General features: G+C 40.6%; 1 protein-coding gene across 1 annotated transcript in view; it reads left to right on the top strand.

Moving 5' to 3' along the window:
- LOC308109802 (slit homolog 1 protein-like) overlaps window positions 1–25471 on the top strand; it is a gene marked incomplete at both ends in the record, with an annotated part of 81032 nt that overhangs the window by 27208 nt on the left and 28353 nt on the right. The window contains 8 exons of the mRNA XM_080463608.1: window positions 12203–12274; window positions 12454–12525; window positions 12794–12865; window positions 14189–14352; window positions 14440–14587; window positions 18439–18510; window positions 22182–22253; window positions 23009–23080. Of these exons, the coding sequence (XP_080319734.1) occupies window positions 12203–12274; window positions 12454–12525; window positions 12794–12865; window positions 14189–14352; window positions 14440–14587; window positions 18439–18510; window positions 22182–22253; window positions 23009–23080 (744 nt within the window). The remainder of the gene's footprint in view (window positions 1–12202; window positions 12275–12453; window positions 12526–12793; window positions 12866–14188; window positions 14353–14439; window positions 14588–18438; window positions 18511–22181; window positions 22254–23008; window positions 23081–25471) is intronic.

The raw sequence follows: 25471 nt of genomic DNA, 5'->3' as shown, positions 1-25471 counted from the left end.
GTGGTGCCAGGTGCCAGAACAGAGCTGCCTAATTGTGGGAGGATCTAAGGGAGGGTCTACCTTGATTTGGATTGGCGAAACCCCCGACGACACTATATTGGGTTTGATTTCTGATTGGCTCATTGGAGCACACGCTTATTAAAAATTGAAACAAGCCAAGGAGAGAGATGACAGACTTTCTTCATTTCTGGAGCGTCATTCCCAGGTATGGAGACACATATTACTGTTGGGAAAACCATTAGAAAGTGAATTTTGCATCATGTGACCCCGTTAAGCTGTATTGCCTCTGTGACCCAGTATGGGCATAGATGCAAATTTTTAAGACTCGCAGTCATCACTTTGTACATTTACATTTGATTTAAGCTCGAAGTAGATTGAAATGGCAGAATTTCACATTAGGCCACCATGTTTCTGCTGTTTCCATGTAAACAGATCTTGTTTTGAAAAAGTTGCCTTGTAAGCACAAAACTTTTCTGAAACGAAAAACGAAAAATCGTGTGAATGATTTGGCGACTTTAAACGTAGACTTGTGCCGTAAGATGATTGATGAGGCTGCTGCCAAGAAGCAGATGACCGTCCCACTCTCGAATTGCTGATACTGCGTCAGACAGTATCAGCTGCACTGTTGCTGGTTTTACCACAGCATTTTATTTATTTGAATTTCGCTTTAGTATTTTCACTATTTAAATCATAATATTTGGGAGTTTCTGATATTTTTTTTGTTAACATTGACTTGAGCCTTTACACTTACTACTGTATTTATAATAGCTGCATATAGGGATTGTTGGAACGTATTGGCAATTGGACAATTGTTCTATGTGCTTGTTTGTTTTCAGGAAAGCTATGTCTTAACAAAAGCCATATAAGCTCAAAATTTCTCTGCACAATCTTGTGATTTTAGGAGTTCCTATTGGTGGGGATTTGAATGATAAGTATCTCGCATGGGTTCAGTCCATTTACACATGCATGCATTTCTATATTTACGTTACCTTCAGGACACCAATCTGTCATCCCAGAACACACAGGAGAAGGATTTTCCCACAATTTTAGCTTTGCTAAAGCGGCGACTGCAGCGCGCTTCCCGCTGCGTCCGCTAACAGCTTCACACTGGAAAATAAGATCTGAGCTGTGGACACACACACACACACACACACACACACACACACACACACAGTCACTCCCTCTACGAAAACCTGCCCAACTGTTATTTTTCTGCCCACATTGTGTGTCCGTGTGTGTGTGTGTTTGCGGGAGGTCGGCCCACAGACGTTGAACTTACCCTGTCATGTTCTTCCAAAGTAAAGCTGTGGAAAAACATCATGGGAAGGAACACATCCGAGCGCAAAAAAAACCCAGCTAATCGCTACTCAGACGGACACTGGAAAAATAGTGCGAGACAGCAGTAGGTCACAATAAATTCTCACATTTTGGTTTCCTGCTACTTTTTTATTGTCTTTCTCTCCTCCGGGCTGTTTGAAATCTTCTTACCCCTCTCTCCCCCTCTGTCTCCTCCTCCTTGTCCACTCTTCTCACCTCTACATTGTCTGCTTTTGGGGTTCTTAAGTGGCTGTGGATGAAAAAAAAATATATAAATCAAGAGAAAGAAAGATGGTGTCAGGACCAGTTGATGTCTTAATGGAAGAGGGGATGAAAAGTGTGAAGAGTGTGTGAAAGAAATGTGTGGGGGGATTTTAGCGTTATTGTGCCTGAGTTCAGGGAGGAGGAACAACATTCAAAGACTAACCTGCTTCTGAACACAACCAAAACCAAAACCACCACCAGAGATGCCTCACCAGCCTAAGCTCCAGTCCAGACTGTGCCTCACACTCTTGCACCATAAACTTTATTTCAATTTAGGACAGTGCAATTGTTTACTGTACCTTTTTTATTTATTTTTTTTTTTTTCTCGATTCATTTTTATAAAATTTTCATACTAGATTTAATCCCTTTACTATTTATGTGCTGCTTCAGCAATGATTGCAACCAACAATGTCTCATACTGTTTAATGGCAATAACAAGGTTTTCTGATTACAGTGTGTTGTGTGAAATCTGCAGCCTCTGTTCATGAACCCTCCTGGAGTTCAGTGTGTGTGTGTGTGTGTGTGTGTGTGTGTGTGTGTGTGTGTGTGTGTGTGTGTGTGTGTGTGTGTGTGTGTGTGTGTGTGTGTGTGTGTGTGTGTGTGTGTGTGTGTGTGTGTGGGGTGAGCCCAAGTCGTGTTGACTCAAGAGGCAGCCGTGTTTCCTCTGCATGCTGTTTGAGGCTAATACAGAGCATGTGGGCAGTGTGTCCATGCTGAGTGGGTGTGGATATGCGTGTGTTGGTTTTCTGTGGCTTTTGTTGTTGTCCTTTCGTACTGTTATGTCTCTGTTCGCGCTCTGCTTGCTGCTCCGTGGTTTGATACAGAGACAGAAAGGAATGTGGAAAAATGCAAGTTTGGTACCTTCAGATGTCAAACAAGACTTTTCTTTCTGTCTTCTTGGTCACTTTCTTTTTGCTAGCCTTTTATAGGGAGAACGTGGGGATTGAACATTTCCATCTTGGTTGTTCAGATTATTTGAGTTCAAACATTCCCATAGGTTCCACAACTCACACACATTCTAGAACTTCAATGCATTCTGACATTGTTTTGAATTATACAACTCTTGCGCAATGTCAAACTCTCTGTAATTGCATATTCCTGAACTCACACACTGTAACACTTCCATTCATGGCAAAACACATATATTTAAGCGTTCTAGAACGCTTACCAATTCCAGAACTTCACATTTTAGAATGCTCGCACCTTCTAGAACTCTCATTGAATATTTAACTTTCACGCATTCTAGAACTTTCACATAATCTCGATCTCTGAAACGTTCTAGCACATTCTAAAATCTCCATGCATTCTGCGGCACAGTTTCCACAACAGTGTTTTCAAGTGAAAACGCAAAACAAAGTTTAGAACACTCACACCTCATGGAACTCTCAGAGAATCTGAAACTCTCACACATTCTAGCATTTCGAGATCTCTGAAACTTTGTCGAAATTCCATACATTCCAGAAATGCACATTTTTGAATTGTGGCATTCTGTAAGTTTCTGCAGTTTTCTGGAGCCCTCCATCCAGTTCTCGAACATACCTTCGAGAACTATATTTTCTACTGTCCTCACACATTCTTGAACTCACACAAATGGCACAATTAAATTCACATGGTCTCATCTCAATCTTTAAGATACCTCTTTCCTCTTTGATTATGTGACTGTCATCACTGTTTGAATTTGGAACTACAGAGTGTTGGACTTACCAAATATGGTAACTTTCTCCATAAAGTTAAAATGCTGATCTTGAACACTATACTTATGAAGCACCTTCTCAAAATATGGAGGTGTACAGAAATCAAACACATCTTTTTTATGGAACAAAACTATTAATGCATTTTAAGATCAAAGCAAAGCACTGCTGCTTACGCTCATGCATTCAGAGTGAAACTCACACTATTAACTATAAACGCTCTACAACAATACTCAAGTATTTTCTTTCCCACTTAGTAGTAATGTTTGTTTGATTCCCAATGAATTTCATATGAAACAAATTCTGTTGTTCATGACCGTTGGGATTCACAGAGGGCTGCGACTCTGTAGCTGGCAGTCGTGTTGGATCTATATATATTTATCTGCAGTCATTGCACCTGTTGCATTGATTGTTTTGCACAATGGTTCATCATCCCTTCATCACTTGTTTCAATCTATTCACAAATTGGTTTGTTTCTGTGTGTGTGTGTGTGTGTGTGTGTGTGTGTGTGTGTGTGTGTGTGTGTGTGTGTGTGTGTGTGTGTGTGTGTGTGTGTGTGTGTGTGTGTGTGTGTGTGTGTGTGTGTGTGTGTGTGTGTGTGTGTGTGTGTGTGTGTGTGTGTGTGCTCTGCGGGAGATTCCCAGTGCGGTTTGCGTGTGGGTCACTTGCAGTTTTTAAGAGTCATCCCTCCAAACTGAGGTTTACTGGTTGACCACATCTGTCTCCCTCTGTGTGTGCCATCCAAGCAGCTATTTATTCTTCCACATCTGGTTTCAACTTTTTCTCTCACTCTCTTAAAGCTTTTCTTTCTGTCTTTGCTCTTTTTGTCCTCCTAATCCAGCACACACATGCTAAGTCAAACTGGAGGTCACCTGTACTAATGTCCCTTTTTCCTTGGATGAACTCCAAGTAAGCACCCCAAGCACTGGGCCTGCTGTGAGCACAGTGGAGGGGATTTTCCTTTTAACATTTACTGGTATCAACATGTCTCAACAGACATTTGAACATGGACAACAATAATCTGGGAAAATAGATGCCACCATTAAATGCTTACCAGTAATTTGGTTAGATTAATGCATTAAAACATCAAGGCTCAGTTCAAGAAAAGACAATAATTTGACTCCAAACAAACCTGGATGCGGTTTATCACCTGAGCTCATTTGTATCATTATCACTGACATTCATTCATTCACAGACATAAATTGTGATAGCTGCCATGGACTTACCATTGGGAGACACTTGGAGTTGTTAAACGAAATGTGACATGTGGACAGGGTGAGCTGGGACATCGGACTGTCAACATTATTACTGGAAGAAAGAAGTTGCTCCGCCAATACATCCTCTCTAAAAACACATGTATCACATCCATTGTGGGTGAGGACAGTCTGTCAACATCAGGGAAGGGAGGAGAGCAGTTGCGAGGAGGAATGTTTCCCCATTCTTGTCTGATGAAGGATTCTTGCTGCTTCTGTAGCCCAAAAGTTTTTTGTTGTTGAAGGGTGTGGACTGCGGGCAGGCCAGTTCAGCACCCTTCTACTATGAAGCCAAGACTGTTGTGATGGATACAGTATGTGGTTTGAGATGTTTGCTGCTGGAAATATGCAAGGTATTCCTGTACTGAGGCGTTTTCTGAATGGGAGCAGATGTTTATCTAGAATATCTGTAAACTTTCAATAGGCTTAAGCTCTTCTCACCATTGAAACTGATTCAACCCCATGTTGCCTCTCCTTCGTATTCTGTAGATCACGGTCTCCAAAAAGGTTTTATTCATCAGATGTCAAAACAAAAAGCAATAGCTACTTAAAGCAAACCTGCCCAAGCTACACCGATCTCAGTGTATCGATATTCATTTGCATCAATGGTGACTTTTTGTTGTGTGTTTGGAAGAAATTCAAACAAGTACAGAAGTTACCAGATATGGTCACTGGTAGAGATGGAAAGTAATGAATTACTAGGAGTAATTTTTTTGTGTACTTGTATTTTTAAAAAAAAGTTTTGAAGCTCAGTAATTTTACCTTTACTTGAGTATGTTTTTATAAAAGCAGTGTACTGTGCTACCTCACCGAATATAAATCTAATCAATAAGTTAAAGGATTAAGAGAATTGCACTCTGGATATACTGACAGTATCTGTCAAGATGGAACACCTATGCCTGAAAATAAGCACTTCCTTTTATGCTGACTGTTAATGGCAGAGGCTTTTATTTTGACATATACAAACAGGAACACTGTGGCAGGAGAAGATTAAAGACACATCACTTTTCACTCACGGTTGCAACATCATACAGGAGGACCTCTGACGAGCGGACCCTGTACTGAGCAGACAAATCGCCGTGCACTGACACGTCTTTAACTGTTAACGCACCTTAATGAGCAGACAACCTGCCAAACGCAGACAACGGACAGGTTTTCCAGGCAAATATGAAGCTGAGAAGACACTAAAAACCCCAACATACTTGGGCTGGACCCGATTATCCGCATATTCGGTTGTTGTGGTGGTGTCCAGATATTTCTAACTTAATTCATTTTAACTTCTGGCACACATTTTCAGTTACTTCCTCAACATGCTTATCAATTGCACTTTCTTCTTTTTCGCTGATGACTCCAGCCAGTAGCGGTCGCAACGCTCATACAGAGGTTGACTTTTTTACTCTTACACAATCAGTGTGTGAGGTAATTTCCTCACACAAGGATCACTTGGAATTGTTGATCATTTGTTTATCCCTCAGGAAAAACCATTGCCAAGTAAAAAGCCCTTAGAAAACGATGCAAAACCACTGCAGAAGTGTTATTGTCTACATGTCTGAGCTTTTCTGATCTTCAAACCACATTTTGGAGCACTTTCACTGAAACGCTTCCTTTCCGAGGAACACTAGAGGAAAGGCTGTCATTGCAGAGCTTGTTAAATAATGTGTTAATATGTCTCTTTTAATTTTCCAGTGACTCAGTCGGGGAGAAACCGCATGCAAATTACACTCGTTTCAACAGATTTGTTTTTGTTTCTGCTAGGAAGTCACAGACTAGCTGCTTGAGTCGGAGTTTTGGTGAGAATATAATTACACTATAGAACACTATAATATCATCAGATACAGAAAATCTTCACAGATTCAGTGTTTCCCATTCAAAACATTGGTACTTCTTGTCTTATGTATCTAAACTGGTGGATTTAATGACGAAAGATACATTAGTTAACCGTCTCAAAATGATATTTTACAGCAACAAGTGGTTATCAGTGTGTCACTTTGTAGCCCAGGGGTCACCAATTGGCGGACCCAGACCTATCCTGACCCAGACCCTTTCCTATCCTGACCCAGACCTATCCTGACCCAGACCTATCCATCCAAAACAGAAAGTTCTGTTTTTCTTGTTTGATTTTTTTACCATCAAAATAGGCCATTGCTTGTAAATTTACTTTCACATCCAAGCTAAGGGATCAGCAGCACGAGTCGGATTTATTTGTAGTGTGGACGTGGAGAAGTGGCGGGCATGGGATAGCCTCTATGATCTGACTGCAGATTTCACTGCCTTCTGGGATAGTGTCAGGCATCGAAGTGCTATGGGGCAGTGAAGAAGAATCTGCTGCAGAATAACACATGCGATCATGTTTAAAAAAAAAAAGTGTTTGTTGTTAGTTATGGCCGACCAATTACGTCCCAAAAGCTCAAAGTGAACGAAAGTGAAACAGGATTAGCCTACACCAATTTTAAACACGTTCAGAATGATTCATAGTCATTCTCCCCCTCTATCTTTCAACAAAGGCCTGACTTCCCAACAGTAATCAGATCTGTTAGTGTCCAGTCCACCTGTGGATCTTTTCAAGACAAACAGTTCAGTTCTTTCTCATCATCAATCATATATGAGGTCAGATCAGATGTAAGTGGGACGAGCAGCAGCAGCATACAGGAGACAGCGATAAACACCATGTCCACGGCCTGTAATGAATCATAAAGCAGAACTATAGAATTTTTTTATTGACAATATGCAGGGGCATCATGTGCTGTAAGTCACCGTAACCTAGTAACAGTTTAACAAGTTGCTGAGATCAATTGACAATGATATTTACCTGCTGTGAGACACAATAGTTTTATTCTAAATTAAAGTCGTGCCATCAAGATCATAAGACATTTTTGCCATAAGTAAACAATTTTGGCACATCTGCCAAGATAGGATTTTAAAGCATTTTGTAATAAGTAGCAGATGGTCTTCGGTCAGTGGACACAGGTAGCATTAAGCAGCTGAAAACGAGCAGATTTGCACCAAAATGGGAAAAACACCACCTCAGCAGGAATGCACTAAACCTCATCCCTGTTTGACCTCCAGCCGCAGAACAAGGAGAGGTGAGCCAGGAACGAGTGAGAAAGTTTACCTTTCTCACCCTCAGGGGTGAGGGGGGAGGATATTGAATCGACAGGGGGGAAGGCAGAACAATGCGAGGATGAGGAGGAGCGAGAAAGAGCGGCAAAGAGGACAGACAGCGACACAACGGATGACAGAACGGATCAGAAAATGAATAGGAAGGATAGCAGGAGAGAGGGAGAGCAAATATTATAGAAGTACTGTCACACACACGCACGCACGCACGCACGCACGCACGCACGCACGCACGCACGCACGCACGCACACACACACACACACACACACACACACACACACACACACACACACACACACACACACGCACGTGTCCTGCTGTGACACAGTCTGTGTTTCCCTCCAGTAAACATCATATTCAGCCTGCTCGCGTCCTGGCAACACATAACTTGACAACCTGATGGGAAAGCATCTTTAATTTTGTGTGTGTGTGTGTGTGTGTGTGTGTGTGTGTGTGTGTGTGTGTGTGTGTGTGTGTGTGTGTGTGTGTGTGTGTGTGTGTGTGTGTGTGTGTGTGTGTGTGCGTGTGTGTGTGTGTGTGTGTGTTTATACCGTGGTACAAAATGATCACTTTGACTACAAAATGATCCAAATAGAACAATAAAAAATATGAAACATATGAGGTTCATTTGGATTCATTAGTCCATAGCTGACAAAGTAAGCCTCCACTACTGGATGTTCAGGTCAGCCATCATGGTGGACAGCCTGGTGCTTTGTCAGGTCAGACACACTGTGAAAACTTTGAGGACGACCGGTAGTTTTAGACAAAAGGACTTGTAGTTAATCAAGCACCATCATTTCCAGGCTGTGAGATCGACGGGTCACCTCTGGAAGTTCTGCCTCCAGGTTGTATGTGTCGCACAGTAGTTCACCGCCATAGTGAAACTACATTAAACTCGTAGGCAGTGTTTATTCTCAGGTCATGATGAGCAATTTGGCACAAAGATTGGCAGTAACGGTGTGGTTTTTAGCTTCGGCTGCAAGCCAGCGAGCGACCAGCTAGCTCCCGGCACGCTGTCAGAGATGTGTGATTTGTGTCGCACCAAAAGCGAAGATGGAGACTCTTGGGAGTGCGCATAGCGTCGACACAGAGGCTGTGCTGAGGTGGTTGGTGGAAATGCAAAACCTTTTTATATTCCTTGCATATGGAGTATAAACTAGATTTTTCACACCAGTGTGACAGAATGATGCATTCCTTGGTTGATTTGACTAAGTCTAAGGTTCCACTTGTAACAGTACTATTTTCGGTAAATTGCACACCACCTTTGGTCTAAGTTGGTTATCTGACTCAGATGTGTTCTCAGCCCTGAATTATTTCTTTAGTACTGTTGAAGCAATTCAGCGGACAGTGAATGGTTGGACAGGTTCACTGGCCTTGAGCCATGTCTGAAGCGAAGCAGAAAAACTGGACTCCGTCTCGTCCCCCATGTCTGTCTCTTACTATCAAGTCTGCATCTTGTAACGGCCCCGCTCCTCTGCACCAATCTTATTCGTGACTTTCTCTCTTGGCTCATATCCTTTATTTTCTGTTTCCGTCTTTAAATTTGACTCATTTCTATATCCGTCCAGGTTGGCGTCTGCTGCAGCTGATGCTGACCCCCCTCCGCTCTCTTCACACTATAATTTATGTTCTTGGTTTCCCCCTGTGGGACTCCCCGTGCCCCGTCTCCTACCACCCACCACTTCTCCACTGGTTCTGTCCCTCCTGCCTTCCTCCCTCTGCCAGTCCTGTCACTATGTATATCCCTCATCGCCTCCCGAACTGCTTGTTTCATGTCTTCAGCACCGAGAGACGTTCTACTCTCAGACAGAGTTCTTCTCACTTCCTTTGCTCTTGTTTTGTCTCGTCATTTTTTTTCTTTTTTACGTTTAGCTCCCTCACTGCTTTTGGACCGCAGACCTCTCTGTGGCTCTTGCTCTGTTTTGGCCACAAACAATGGAAAAAACAATAACTGTGGTTTACCGGCAAACTGTTCATAGAATTAGTGCTGCAGCTCACAGAAAACTGGCTGATGTGATCAAGATCATATCTGTATTTATCCCTTAATTTCACATAGAGAACACAGAAATGACCATTCCTGGAACCTGCACCGCAGAAAACCCACTTCAGAGAAGTTCCAGTCATTACCGTAATTTTCTTGACAATAAATCACACCTGAGTGTAGGTTGTGTTCGCAAAAAAAACAACATAAAACGCACTGGTGTGTCAGTCACATTTATTTTCCACGTCTAAATGTAACTCCAGCATTGATCATCATGATCCAGCTGCTGTCGTTCCAGAACCTTCTGTGAATTTGTTCCTCAGCTCTGTCATCACGCTTGTTTCTTTATTTCTTGTTTCTGTTGCTCTGCTTCTATTTCCTGCAGAAGTTGGGAATCAGAATTTGATCTATTCAAGATTTTATCCCTTATGACTGAAAAGCATTAATTCTTTTTCCATTTTTACAATTTATGTGAATATTTCACAGTACAATGGTGTTGTGATGTTTTAAAACTGCAGTTCCCTTGAACAGTTTAGTGGAAGTTTCTCCATGATTAAAACACTAACGGATTATTTCTGCTCCTGACTAGTGAATGTTGGACATTTTGTGATTTGGGCATTTGTGTGATTCACAAATAGGTTTGGCCCTTGTTCATCTTTCACGATGCATTGGAGTCACCAGAAGCATTCACCTTGTCTTGAATTAGCCAGTAGCCATGTTGGCTAGACTTGCTTGATCTTAGTTTTGGTGTTTGAAACACTTGGCCATAGCTATTGCAAACATATATTATTTCTAAGTCACCCAATAATTGATTGAAATATTTGTTAAATTTCCGTACATTGATGTTTCATTGCTTTGTTGATTTTCCATCTGCTTGCTGGAATCACCAGTATAAAAAAAGATTCAAGTATACTGTTATTTTGTAGTGTAAATTCAAACACAGTTCTATGGCAGTTTTTAACACAGCACATATAGAACCTTAACAGTGGGTGTTTCCTGATGTGTTGGCCTCTGGTTTGACCCTGACGTTAATGGAGTGTGTCTGAAGTCCTCCAGGGCAGCCAGAAATGATGTATGCAGTCCTCTGAGGTCCGTCTGGCACGCACGCACGCACGCACGCACGCACGCATGCACGCACACACACACACACACAGACACAGACTGGATTCTGTGGCTGTCCTTCACCTGTCCATTCCCTTACACACTCCATGGAGCCTTACTGTTTTAGCTTTGGTTCAACCTTACCTTCCTTTGTCAGTCATAAAATCCCACTATTGTACACATGACCTACTGTTCGCTGCCCCCTGAATCCCCTCCAGGCCAGGGGGGAAAACTACATTAAGATAAGGAGGAACTGGCATTTAGGCTTGTCTGGCAATGATGCGGAGCAGACTGCTGGCGGCTAAAGGCTGCCGCTACGAAAATTCTGTAGTATTAGATGCTTCCTTTTCAGACTCTTTTATAGTCATTTTGAAATCAAACTATGATTATATTGACATTGTAATCACAGTTGAGCAGAGTTGAATTATAGATTAACAGGGTTTAACTTCTGCATTGTTTTCTGCAACATAACAACTAATCATGAAATGTTAAATGACTTTTCATTGTTACTGTAATGATGATGGTTTGGAATTTATGGCAATACATTCGATTGTTCTAAATAGTATATGCAAGGCAGGAACTCTTCTATGTCAATCAGTATATATCAATCTGAGTGTATGAAAGTCACTTGTGGGGTTCCTCAAGGCCCCCTCCTTGGGCCTCTTATATCTACCAGCTACATGCTCCCTCTTGCTCAGATCATAGAACAATACAACATTGGACATTAGGATATATTTCTCAAGCTTGTGCAGAATTTACTGATTTTATTTTGATTCTGAAAATTTCAGCTTTACATTTCAAGTTACAAATGTTTTTGTGTTTCCCATTTTGCATATTTATCCATCCATCCCTCCATCCATTGAACTTTACAACATCTATCAAAATTATGCAGATGGCACACAGCTCTTTATTTCAGTGTCAGTGAATGACAACAGCCATTTATGCCTGCTGACTAAATGCATATATGAAATATACGAGTGGATGTGTCACAACTTTTTACAACATAACCCAGAAAAAACAGACATGACAGTTTTGGGCTTCAAAGAAGAAAGGCTAAATCCAACAACAGCATTAAGACAATAACTAAATCAACACACTATCTGAAGAATATTGCAAAAATTAAAGGATTTCTGACTAAACAAATTCAGATTTAATTGTAGAATATGACAGGACCCTCGGGTCCTTAGGGATTGATGGAAGCAAGCTTTCTGATAAATTTCTTACTTTATTCCCTTTATTGTAATGATTTTGCTTACTTTTATTTACTCTGTTTTATAGTATTTTGTGTGTAGCTGTTGGTACATAAATAGGCGTGTCTTGCCTTATGACAAGCTGAAGGGGTAAAATGGACACGTAAGAAATCTGTGCTTTGTCTGTTGTTGTCCTCAATCATTAAAGCAGAGACAATCAAATCAGCCATCTCTTTCCTAAAATCCTTGTTCCTGTCTGGTTTTCTCACTTCCTCTGTCTTCTCCAGGGACCTGAGTGAAAATGGCATCCAGGCCATCCCGAGGAGAGCGTTCAGAGGAGCCACAGACCTCAAAAACCTGTGAGTGCAAACACCAAGTGGAGAAAGTGCTGACCAGAATACAATCTGCTGCCGGCACCGAGGCCAGCACACTCCAACAAAACCCTCAGCTCACACACATGTTTATACAGCGGTCGGTCGAACTGAGTCACTAAACCGAATCTGCCTGGTTCTGCTTCTTCTCTTTATTTTCTTACCAGTCAGTTGGATAAAAACCACATCAGCTGTATTGAGGAGGGGGCATTCAGAGCGCTGCGATCTCTGGAAGTACTGTGAGTGCAGAGGAAATATTATAAAAATATTCCCTCACTGGATACTTTCTGCTGTCTGATGGACCTTAAATGACTTGTTATTCTTTGTATGCTTTAATCTGCTTTGTTCTTCTTGCTTATTTTACCCATTTGAACATGTTCCTCTGTTCTATTCTCCTCACACTTCTATATTTCCTGTCAAACTTTTGTGTCAACACTGATTTATATTTTCCTTTGTTCTTTTTTTCATTATTACTTCTTTTTTTTGCTGTTTTTCTGTTTCTCTCAGTACGCTGAACAACAACAACATCAGCAGTATTCCCGTCTCCAGCTTCAATCATATGCCAAAGCTTCGCACCTTGTAAGTTCTTCCTTGTTTTTTGTGTTTGGTTTTTTTGCATTACCCAGAATGCCACAATGTTAAGTTTTGTCTTTATGACTGTATTTTGACTTTCTCCTCTTGTGGATCAGCCATAACATTATGGCCCACTTGTCTAAGACCCTTAAAGATCCTGTAAGTTGTGACAGTTGTGAGTGGAATGGATTTGTTTGTCCAGCCCATCTCATAGATAACCAATAGAGATCTATGAAATTTTCTCTTCTCTTCCCACAATGCAACCTATGTATTTGCCCGCAAAGCCATGCATACCCACTCGACTATCCACGTGATCTAAAATCCTCATTGTTCCACAGTCCAGTTCTGATGTTCTGATTGGTGTTTTTGGTGGTGGACAACAGTCAGCATGGCTCTCATATACCCTCATACACAACAGACTGTATCCTCACAGTGTTTTTTTTTTTTTTTTAATCACAACCAGCATTAACTTCTGCATCAATTTGAGCTTCAAATAAGTACTTATGACAATGCCAGTGCACTGACAAAGCACCGTGCAAATGGAAGTAGCCTATTTCCAAACATTTAACCGATGTGCCTAAAAACATCAAATTGAACTAGATTTGTGCAAAGTGTTAGCATTAGCATAGCTTAACTCAGTTGTCATTTTTCAAATAATGGAGGTGTTGATTCAAAAATGTAGAGTGCATTAATGAACAAATGCTCCTTCCACCGTCATGAAAGGAACATAATAAATAAATAAATAAATAAAGAAATATTTGTGGGGAAAAAGGATTGTATAATCTTTTACATATACTTATTTGAAAGAAGGCATTAGATATGTGTAGTTTTGATTAAATGTTTCACAAATATAGTCATGTTTTTTCCCCTGACTTTATGAAGTCAGTTCAGTAAAAGAAAAGTCTTAGAAATATAATAATAATGGTCAGGAATTCCTTGCAAAACATTTGATTGGTTTAAATCTTAAAAGCAATGCAGGATCTTTTTTCTATGAATTGGTAATTATGAATCTGAGCATATGAAAATCAGTTGTGGGGTTCCTCAAGGCTTCATCCTTGGGCCACTTTTAGTTAACATCTACATCTCTCTCTACATCTCTATAATATTACATCTCCTATCAGAATTCTTCAGATGGCTTTTAGTTATCGCTGTGATAGAAACATCCTGACACCGTCAATACTTTTAAGTAGCTTCTTCAGTAGCATATCTGTTGAGTCGAATCCTCCATGAACCTGTCACTGGTTGACTTTCAGTAATCATAATGTTATGCCTGATCTGTGTAATAATCTGTGTGTGAGTCGGTGTAATGTGTCCCTCTCCTTCCCGCAGTCGCCTCCACTCTAACTCTCTGCGTTGTGACTGTCACCTGGCCTGGTTGTCCCCGTGGCTGCGGCAGAGGGCATCTTTAGGCCTCTACACTCAGTGCAGCTCTCCTCCAGCACTGAGGGGCCTGAACCTCGCTGAGCTGCGGAAGACCGACTTCGCCTGCTCAGGTACGGCCACTGAGCATCACCAAAGATACAAAACTTGAGACAGGAAGATCAAACTTTTTTGTTTTGTTATTTTTCCGGAATGACCAGGCCACAGCGGCAGTGCCTTCGTCCAGCCGTGCAGTTTGGCGTCTGGATCCTGTCCTCCCATGTGTTCCTGCAGCAACAACATTGTGGACTGTCGAGGGAGGGGCCTCACCGCCATCCCTGCCCACCTCCCTGAAGCCATGACAGAGATGTGAGTAAACACACAGGCTTAAAGCAGAACATTCAGGGACAATAACGCAATCCTTTGAGGATCTCACAGAATTCAGATCAGTGGTGTCAAACACATTTTAGTTCAGGAGCCACTGGGCTGAACCCAATGTATCCCAATATATGACCTTTAAATGGAAAGTTTTTATTTATTGTGGCAAAAAGTACATATATTTTGCACCACAGCAAAGAAAAATGTATACGTGATGTATACGTGAGGAAAATGTCATAGTGACGAAAATGTCTAAATGATCTCAGTAGTTGTGTCGCTACTCTTAAGAAATGTATGTTTTCTTTGAAATTTTGATAATTTACTTTTGTGGCTTGCCTGGATTGGAGCCACTTGCATACCAGTTTTGGTGCACTGGTTTTATGTTTGACACCCTCCTGTAGCTGTCATTAATAGCGTCACTGAGACTCAATTTTGGGTTGGGTTTTTTTGTCAATGTTCTAGTGAGAAATCAGAGGAAATGCAAAACATGTCAAACCAAAAAAAAGAAAACCTAACTTTAAAACAACACTGCAATGACTTTAATTGTACAGAATAATGTGAACATTTTTTGAAACTTGGCAAAAAAATTAAATTAACGGGAAGTCTCAGGAAGTGCTATGTCCTCAAGCACTTAAAAATGACCTATTGTTTAAATTTCAGGGTTTTGATGTGTGTTTTCAAGATCTACAAGATAAACCCCTCTAAAATCCAAATTTCTCACGGTCAACTCAGTTATTTTAAACACATTTTGAACAAATGTCTCTCAGTGTGACGGACTGCTGACCTGTTCAGGCTGTAACCTTCCTTTAATCACAGTCAGTGTGCTAAAAGTGGATGGATGGATGAGTTTTATCAGCAGAAATTCTTCTTCAATCTGTTTTTATAAGAGAAAAAGAATAGTACTTCATGCCTCGAAATGTTATTTCAAGGGTACAGGCAGCACTATAACATCAGTAAAGACAAAATTCAAACAATACAGACATATAGCAAATTATTTTCAATTACTGAGCAGACAGTTGGAACGAAAAGTGCTCATGCCGGTTGGATTTGGTGCAATTTAGCTGTTTGTTTTTACTCTGCAGTGTGCCTTTTGAGTGTGAGTGACCTATAGCAACACAGAAAGGAAAATGTAAAAAGAGATTGAATAAAACAACCAATCATTCCCAGAAAAAGTCAAACTCAACATCTGGTTGTTGTTTTTTTACATAGACCATTGAGACAGTGCTTAAAGGAAAGTCTGGTGGGGATGAAGAGGTGAAGGTATTTATACTTTTGTCCAACCTGATTGTGACAGGAGAGAGAGAGCAGGAGGCTTCTTGGTGAAATAAATCCACATTTCTTTAGTTGTTTTGGCACAAAGGTGCTGAGAAAGGACTCAGTGACGCAAGTTTCTCAAAGAGAAACATTTCCAGTTTGTATAGATGAAAGTTCAAAGATCATTTTGTAAAAGCGACTCGTGCTGTTGACTTTGGTTGTTTTTACAATGAACTCACACGCCGGATTCAAACATGGCTCCCTCACACTCGTGTTAAAGATGATTTAACACTGATGTTAAACACAGAGAGGATGAGGAGGAGCCTCTTCCCTTAGGAAGCTGTCTGCTGAACGTTTAACAATATATTAAATTGAACAATATATATGTCATGTCATTAGGTCTGGAGCAGGTGCTAAACACACTTCTCTGCATGTTGTCTCATGTATAATTCTGCTCGTGACCAACATCTTGACTTGACTCTTGATCGTCTTGACGTCTTCAAGTCCTAAAATGGAAGAAATATGTCATTTCTTTTTAAAGATTGATTCCAAAGAACTACAAAGGAGAAATGTTTGATCGCAAAGTTTTCAATAGGAAAGGAAAAAAAGCAGAACACAAAGCAATTAAATCATTTAAACATTAGATCCATTAAAACATGCATTCGGTGGAAATATACTGATGATAAAATGGTTTATTTATTGAGATTTCTTGTTGTATCTAATGTTCAAAGCTAAAGTTAATGAATTCCAAATACAAAAAGCACTAGATTTTATTTCAAAAAGTGTGACAATGTGCTGAATGAAACTCTTTTGCTCGCCTTGTTAAATATGAACGAATGTTTAACGATCAAACAAGAAAAATTCTTTCAATTTTATCTGGAAGGTTTTGGTTTAGATATACACAGTCATACATACATATCAGAACAACAACCACTGAATATTTTATTAAGATTAGAAAAGTTCTGTTTCAAAGTGAGTAAAATCGTTTCTAGAAAGTCCCCCACATCACTTCAGCGACTCATGAAATCATGCAAAATAAAACATCCAAGTAAACCAGAGGGACACATAAGTCATTTTAGAGGTTTTATATGGGTATAGATAGGTTTCTTTTGTTAGAAATATTCTAAATGTCTCTTAAAAAACTCAAAAGCTGAAGTCAAAGATGTGTTAAAATGTAATTCATCAAAACATTTAGCTTGCCTTGCATTTTATATATTTTTTTCATTCGACCATCTTTTTATCATTAATATTTGTCTAGAACAAATACTAATGATAAAATACATTTAATCATTGGTATACACATAGATGTACACAAATAATACGCATATCTAATTCAACATTTCTGAAAATGGGTTGGAAGAAGTAAAACTTATATAATCCTACCCCTTCTTCAATATTCAATATAATCACATTTTATGATCAAGCTGCTTCCTGAATCAGGACGGGGTTCGAACTCATCGACCTCCCCGTGTGCCGGCGGCGGCTCACATTCAGGATTGTTTGTCACAGCGGGTGGTCGCGTGGACAAATCCCATCAATGGATTTCTGAGGCCATTACATGTACTTTATGTTTTAGCATCAAATGTTTGAGGACAAATTAAATCACTTGGCTTTATTATGGAGAGAAAATATAATGCCACTATTTTGCTATTTTATTCTGAACAATCTGAGGTGATCCAGTATGACGACTCCAACAAAAATCCAGTCTTCACAGAGATATTCAGATATAGAGCAACTAAGATCATCTGCATTACTTTGATTTTGGTTAAACTTCTGGAAAATGTAATTTATTCAAGATAAATCAGTCAAGCTTTGTGAATGCTAACGTTTTACACACTTTTGACTTTACTAATAAAATAATGTATAAAAAGATCTTCTTTTTGCTTTTCTTTCCTTTTTTTTTCAATAGTTTCAAAAATATTCCGTTCAAATTTTGGAGTCTTCCATGGGTGTGAGTTTCTAAAGGTTTTGGTGGATCAGTTCTCCTCTTCAATGATGTATCCCTCCCTAAAATACATCAAATTGATCAATTTCAAAAGACTTTTCACATGAAAAGATTTGAAACTTTTAACATTTCAACTCAAAGATAGCTGGCAGCTTTAAAACCTCATGTTAAGAAGTACATTTTGATTGATGGTAGATTTCCTAAAGAATTCCACAATAATAGATTTTGCTGTTAAAAACTGTTGGAAATTCTAAATAACACATGTGTACTTGAAAGGCAGAAATTTAGTGCTCCAGTTTTCATACAGGCCTGTAGTTGTTGTACCTGTTATACTTATCTTCAGAGTTTATCTTATCAGTTTGTCTCTGTTCCAATTATATTACAATAATAAACATTTACAAATCAAGCACACAAAGACTTTGTGGGAACTTGGACATGACGCGTTCATGTCTTTTGTTCCGTGCTTCTTCTGAATGTCTGGAGTTGAGCTGAATATTCCATTGATATTCGACAATGTTGTGACTGGCACTCCATAAATGAAGTTGAGTTGGACTGATTGATGTGTGCTGTTTGAGCTCCTGCTTTTGTTTAATGGAAGTAACATGCAGTCGTTACATATCTCCTCCTTCCGTCTCTCTTCCAGCCGTCTGGAGCAGAACGGCATCAAGTCGGTTCCTCCGGGCGCGTTCTCCTCGTACAAGAAGCTACGACGAATGTGAGCCCCAACACACACACACACACGCACACACGCACGCACGCACGCACACACACACACACACACACACACGTTCAGATTGCAAGAACATTCTAAAATGAATCAGTAGCAGAACACATTGAGCAGGTTTGATGGATCCCATCAGGCCTTCGATCGCTTTACAGGATCTGGAATCATTTTATCAGGATCACCCAAGACAGGTAAGAAGCCAGGTCTTTCGCAAGATGAGACGTAAATACCTCGAACCCCAGTTCTGATCCTTTGAAATTGGAAATTGATCCCGAAAACAGATGTCCGGTATAGAAGATACTAGTCTGTCCAACACTTGGCCGGATATAACAGTTTGGCAGCACCTAGATAAATTTTCCCGCTGGGAATTGGGACCTTTCCCATATATCAGTCACACATGAACAAACCCAAAGCCACTCAAAATGGGTTCTCTGTGTTTCTTTAACAGCTGCATGTTATCAGGTGAACATATCGATGTTGAGTATTGATCTCAAAGCACAAATATCATTAACATCATCGACTGGGTCAATACGATTTGCTCTTCCAACGTAGTTTCTGCACAACAAATGGATCTACTCATGCACAAAGACTGAGCACTGCTTGTTGTGTGACTGTCTAAACCAGAGGTCTTCAACCTGCACCTCTGCAGCGGCTCCATGAAGCTTTCACAATATGTCATGGAAATAAACTTATAACTTAATAAACAGTTTTAACTGTTGTTGTTTTAACAATTGTTGTTTTTGTCCATGTACTCACACATGCGCAGAAGAACTATTTACCACGGCCGCGATGGACATGCACAGTAGTAGTGTTTTCGCCATCTACACAGAGACAGAGCCCCGAGACGGAGCATTGTCACAAAGTTTCACCTTGGGAGCCGTTCTCAAAAAGTTGCATTTTTAGTGGTTCCAAGCACCATTTTCGTGAAAATGGACACTCAAAACACTCAGTTGATATTTTCTTGTATTTTACTTGTCTTGTAATCTATCACCACATTTAGGAGGTGCCAGAACAGGAAGTAATTACTGCCACACATTGTTGTTTTTTCTCGGAGTTTGACTGGCTTTATGCTTCACATTATACTGCCACCTATGGGTGTGGTGTGCTCATAGTAGTTCTAAACCCAGGTTTTTAGGCGGATTTGTGTAAATGAATATAGTTTTGAAAACAATTTGATGTGAACAATGTTATTTTTGAAAACACTGAGGAAGAAATATACATTTTTGGGAATACCCGGCTCTGTGTAAACGTGGCCTTAGTCTCCGCTACTCTCGTCAATCAGAGTTGTAACAGTTTGTCTTTCTCTGCAGCGCTGAGAGAAAATGTCAATGTTTTGGAAGTCCACTCTGCCAACTGGATGGCTCTCTGGTGGAGTCTCGGCTGCTCACCGAGCTGCGGTTTTCCTGCTCAACGTAACACACAGCCCCAGTGGATTTGCAGCATGGAGGAGCGTTTGATTTATATCAGGCTGCACACAGATATCCTCCCCATCTGAGGCCTTTTATGGCTCGCACGATAAATCAAGCGGATATCATTGGGATCTGATGCACGTCCGAAAAAAAACACAACAAAACACAAACCCTTCAAATCCAACCGCAATAGTAATACTAATCCTGACTTGTTGGAGTCTGTTCTGGGTTTTCAGTCTTTGTGGTTTTGACTCTTTTACTGCTTTTCTTCCTTTGCCCGTTTCCATCCCCAGATGTTCTCCCAATTCGTCTTTGTCTGTGGTTTTCCTCTTCCTCCCAATCTCCCCCCGCTATCATCACTGTGAGACCATCCAGAGCACCAGGACGGGGGCCGCTGATTACATTACCAGCCCAGTTTAAGTGGCTCGTCTTAAAATGCCTTCTGACAGTTGAGCGACGGACATGTGGCAGCAGAACAAGGATTTTTATCATCGAGCATGTTGTGGTTTGGCAGGCTGGACCCGAATAACGCACGCACAAAGACAAACTCGGGCAGCAGAACAGCGCTGGCAAAAAAAAAAACAACCTCAAAAAGTTGCTGTCAGGTCCACTTACAGTAGATTGCATGAAGTGGGGGCTGCCTATTTCATTTTTATTTGATTTTGCGGTCTGATAACTTATCAATAAAACCAAGCATGCGTGTTGGACTCAAGAGAATTCCTCATGGAAACGTGCCATGGGGGAAAACCGCACCCTTCAACACGTTTCTCATCAACTTCCAATAACAACAGAAATATTTATATGAAAGTTTTTGGGAAAGATTCAAATGAGAACATTTATTGCAATAAAAAACAGAAAGCTGTCACACAAAAAGTGACAGTAATAAAGTCACAGAAACAATAATAAGGAAGGTATTTAAATTCATATTAACTGTGGTGTAAAATGAGATCTGAGAAAAAAACAGAAAGCAGTTTAAGTGTCCACAGGCAAGTATTTCCAGTCTGCACGAGCCAACAAATCAAAGTGAAGGTCACAGTTGTGAATAAATCTGGAAGACCGGGAGGAAAAGATCAGCTCCTCTCAGTCTCAAATACCACTACTCAAAAGCAGTCAGTACTTTACAAGAAACATCTTGTGAATGCTCCGGGATGCATCACCTGGAATGTGACCTGGGTTCGACTGTCAGTGTCCCATTTGGCTGGAGCTTGAATGATGTTGGACACATCCTGGTTATAACTGCAGTAACACACTGGCTCAGGAACCACTGTGCCTGGACGGGGAGTCTCTGATACATGGAGGTACTGACCTCTGTGAGGTGGCTCCTGACTGGGCGACGCACCTTTCTCTCCCTAAAGATTCCCATCTGGACTTACTCCATGCTAGTTTTTGTAAAGCTTTTCACCAATGCGTCATCTTCCTCATGGTCAGTCTGTCTGTGCAGGTCATTTGGAGTTATCATCCTCCTCCATTCTCTGGATTTCCAGGAGTATCTCTTTCTCCGGCTTTCCAAAGCTTATGGGATTCTTTATCACTAAAGTGAGAAGCTGGGATGACAACACATCCGTGTGGTCAAATGAATCTCCAGTGGTCACCAAGCCAAAGTCTTAAAGGAGTCATCACCTGGTGTTCTCACGTATCCAGTCTCCTTTAAATTGTCTTTAAATTAATTCTTAAAGTTTGTTAAAGAAAATTTTTTTTTTTATATATAGAGCTGGTTCTGATCCTTTCTCATAACGCAACTACCTCTTGCCAGAGTACATGCAAGACTTGACTGGTACAGATGATAGGCGTGTGTTGATTAGACACAGCCAGTCATTGTGCAGGAGTTCTGGGTTTTCAGAACCATGAGTGTGAGCCGTGTGGCTTTCAATGTCATTCAGTTGTGTGGCTTCACTCTTGAAATTCACAGCACTTATTTAACAAAGTGTACATTTACTCCACCACCACCTTGATCACATGTGGAGATACTGCTTATTTCTTGCAAACAACATATCCTGAGTGGGCCAAAACGATGGAAAAAGTACAGTTTGAGGAGATTCAATGTTTACTGTTCGTATTGTGTGTAAACACAAAAGGTTTTTGAGGTTCAGTTTCCGATATGGACAGGATGGATAAGGCGGGATCAAACCTGCAACCTTGCCATTGGGAAACAACCTGCTCTACCAACTGAGCCACAGCCTCAAATCTTCCTGAAACTCCCAACAGTAAGCGTTCAGCACCTCTTTAACTTCAACCTCTTTGTGTCGTTCACAGAGACCTGAGTAACAACCAGATATCTGAGATTGCCCCTGACGCCTTCCACGGCCTCCGAGCCCTCAACTCACTGTGAGTAACAGCCACCGCCAGCATAAAACAGTATGGAGGAATGAATGGAGTGATGGAGGTGCCTCCACGAGTATGTGTTTACATATGTCTGGATTAAGCCTGTCCATGTCTCCATGTGTTTGTGCATCTGTTTCTGTGCTATAATTCAGAAGTAGCACCTGCTTCTTGTACGCAAAGATTTCTTCTGAAAAAAGCAGGATATGCAAACCATCTCAGCCGGTGTGTCTGCATGTATACATTTGCATATGTGCCTGATCACTTATGTGTGTGCTCGTCTGGAATCATGAGCAGGATGCAAACTGATCACAGGAGTCACCTTCTTGCTTTAATCGTGCACGTTTTGAAAAAATGGATAGATGGATAGATGGATAGATGGATGGATGGTTGGGTGGATGGGTGGAGTCCCAGCACAGAAAGAAAAAGAACAACCCAAGCAAGGTGTGCTAACCAGCTAATGCACCGAGGGCCACGTCAGCATCATGGCTGCCCTCAAAGGGCCACATGTACCTGTTAGACAGTATAAATATAAGTAAATGTAACTAAATATATTGTAAAATAAATGTAACTCCTCCTTAATTGTAAATATATCTGACTTTATTACTTATTGATATTACAATTATTACATAATAAAAAAAATATTTTTGCTAGTTGCTCTGCCAAGTCTAACTTTTGGTGTCAAAATGCCAACGTATACTGTTCTCTTTGACAACCGACACGCCTCATAACACCAAAGACATTGTTTTGCTTGTTTGCAGGGTTCTTTATGGAAACAAAATCACAGAGCTGCCTGGCGGTGTGTTTGATGGTCTGGCCTCTCTGGAGCTGCTGTGAGTTCACACCACCACAAGCATATATTAATCTGAAATGTGTCCCCACTGATGCAGATGATGGTGTAGTAAATGTAAACTATGCCAGAGAAGTGGTGTTTCATTTGATAGCAGCACGGTCAACCACTCTGGGATCTGCTGGATCGACTCACACATGCACAGAAATCATTTTACTCAACTGTCGTGCACGTTTTTCTCTTTTTACACAGAGACGTAAAGCGCAGCATTTCAAATGTGTTGCACTGTCCTGTAAATGAACGATCAAAACGCAAAGAAAGTTAGCAGTTTTCACTTGAAAACGTTGTTGTGTAAGTATTAATGTGCTTCTCTGTAGAGCCGGTGATTTAAATCTGATCTTTGTGACTCGCCATGATGTGTCTTTTTTTAACCCTTCCATAACTAGCCTGCCATGCATTTCCCATGTGGAGTCTCAACATACTGACACCGCAGCAGGAATTCCCAGTCCGGGCGACTTCTGTGCCGACCCTGTCACTTTAAGGGATGTGTTGGAGGAAAGCCCGGTTATAGCAGGCTATTAGGGATCCTCCCCTGGGAGAGATAGACAGGGCGGAGGGGTGAAGCTCCGATGCATCATGAGCTATAATGACAGCAGAGGGAGATGAAGCAGATAAGGTGATTTTAATGTTCTCCAGTGAATGATGGGAAAGGCTGCCCGCTGAAGCATCAAAGTAATTGGATAACAGTTGAGAGGTGAAGCTTAGTTTGATGGCAGAATAAGCTTAATGTTGTCCTTCAACTCAACTCTACACTCACATCCTCACATTCAGCATCAGCATATCTCCTCAACACGTAAAGTTTAAAGACTCAGTTGCTGTTGGAACAACACAAACTTACACTGGAGTGAGGCAAAGGGTGGATTTCCATTCATTTGTACTTAGTTCATCAAGAAACATACAAATGATGCCAAAAAAGAGCACGATTGGTGTGTATTAAAAAGTATTTCCTGCAATCAGATCACAAGTGGCGAGCCCTAAAAACAAGCATGAACACACCAAACACCAAAGCCTTCTGCTCAAACCACTTCCCGAGGTGGTCAGGGACACACCTGACCACTTTGGTGTTGCAGTGTGAACAGCATGAGTTGAGGCTGTTCACACCAGCGGGGCAGGTGTGAACAGGCTCTAAATGAAGACGGCTGGTTTGGTTTGGATTTTATGCAATGACGTCATGCGTCCCAGGTTCGGTCTAGACATTAAATTGTTTGGTTCAGTTTTAGCTAGAAACCCTCACAGTTCATTTCAGTTAAATAATATACTCAATTAGATACAAGCTGCAAACATTACGTGATGCAATTTAGACACCCCCCCCCCCCCCCCCGCTCAATGTTTTGGGGGGGAAATAAGATAAATAGATAATAATAATAATAATAATAATAATAATAATAATAATAATAATAATAATAATAATAATAATAATAATAATAATAATAAAAATGCACTACATGGCACATGTCTTTCCAGACACCAAGACTCTTCAACGCTTCAATGTCCTCTCAAAGAGGATCTCAATGGGGCCAAACTCTGGATCCTGTTCTGGATTCTCTATAATAGACGTTGATCTCTTTCAACCACATCTGGATTTCTTCGATCTGACTATAACTCTTCAGAGTCAACCTGGAACTCTTTGAAACACCTGATTTGTCATAGCACATCTGGAATTTTAGAGAAGTCCATACTCTTTATACTTGACTACTTCAAACTAAATCAGATCCTTTAAGACCGGAACCCGAGTTTAAAATGAACCCAAAAACTGAACTAAGACTCAGAGATTCACAAAACTAGATCCAAACTTTAAAAACTGAAGTCAGACTTTTCAGTATGGAAACAGACCCTTAAAGTTGAGCTGAAGTTCTTCAAAAATTTATTTCTCTTTTTGTTAAAACACCAATAGATTTTGTATTGTTCTATTCTTCTACCGAATGGTTAAGCAGCATATTAAAGAAAAACAAAAATGTATTGTTAGGTGTAGCCATCAAAGCTTCTAGTTTATATCTAAACAACAAAACCAAAGCTTTCTGGTTTGCCCTTTCTGGTTTGCCCTTTCTGGTTTGCCCTTTCTGGTTTGTGACCAAAACTAGTTGGTTGAGCAAGAAAACAGCAGTTTTCTGCACTTTAACTTCTTTATGAGCTACAAGCTGAAATAAAATGTCTTTGTACGATTAAGGCACTAAAATAATTAGTTTGAAACCAAGTAACCAAGGTTCTGGACTGGATTCTGGAACAAACAAACAAAGGTCTGGATGAAAAAGAAGCAATGAAACATCTCTGTTCAGAGACCAAAACTGTTTAACGTCCTGTCAAAAAAAAAAAAAAAAGCAAAGTAACTGAACTCTTTGATTCAGACTTGGATTGACTTTTACTTCTTCTAAAC

The sequence above is a fragment of the Lipophrys pholis genome (genome assembly GCF_963383615.2).
Source record: "Lipophrys pholis genome assembly, chromosome: 5".
NCBI classification, from domain to species: domain Eukaryota; kingdom Metazoa; phylum Chordata; class Actinopteri; order Blenniiformes; family Blenniidae; genus Lipophrys; species Lipophrys pholis.
The sequence above is the reverse complement of the archived record's forward strand: the minus strand, read 5'-3'. Positions and strand labels throughout refer to the sequence as shown.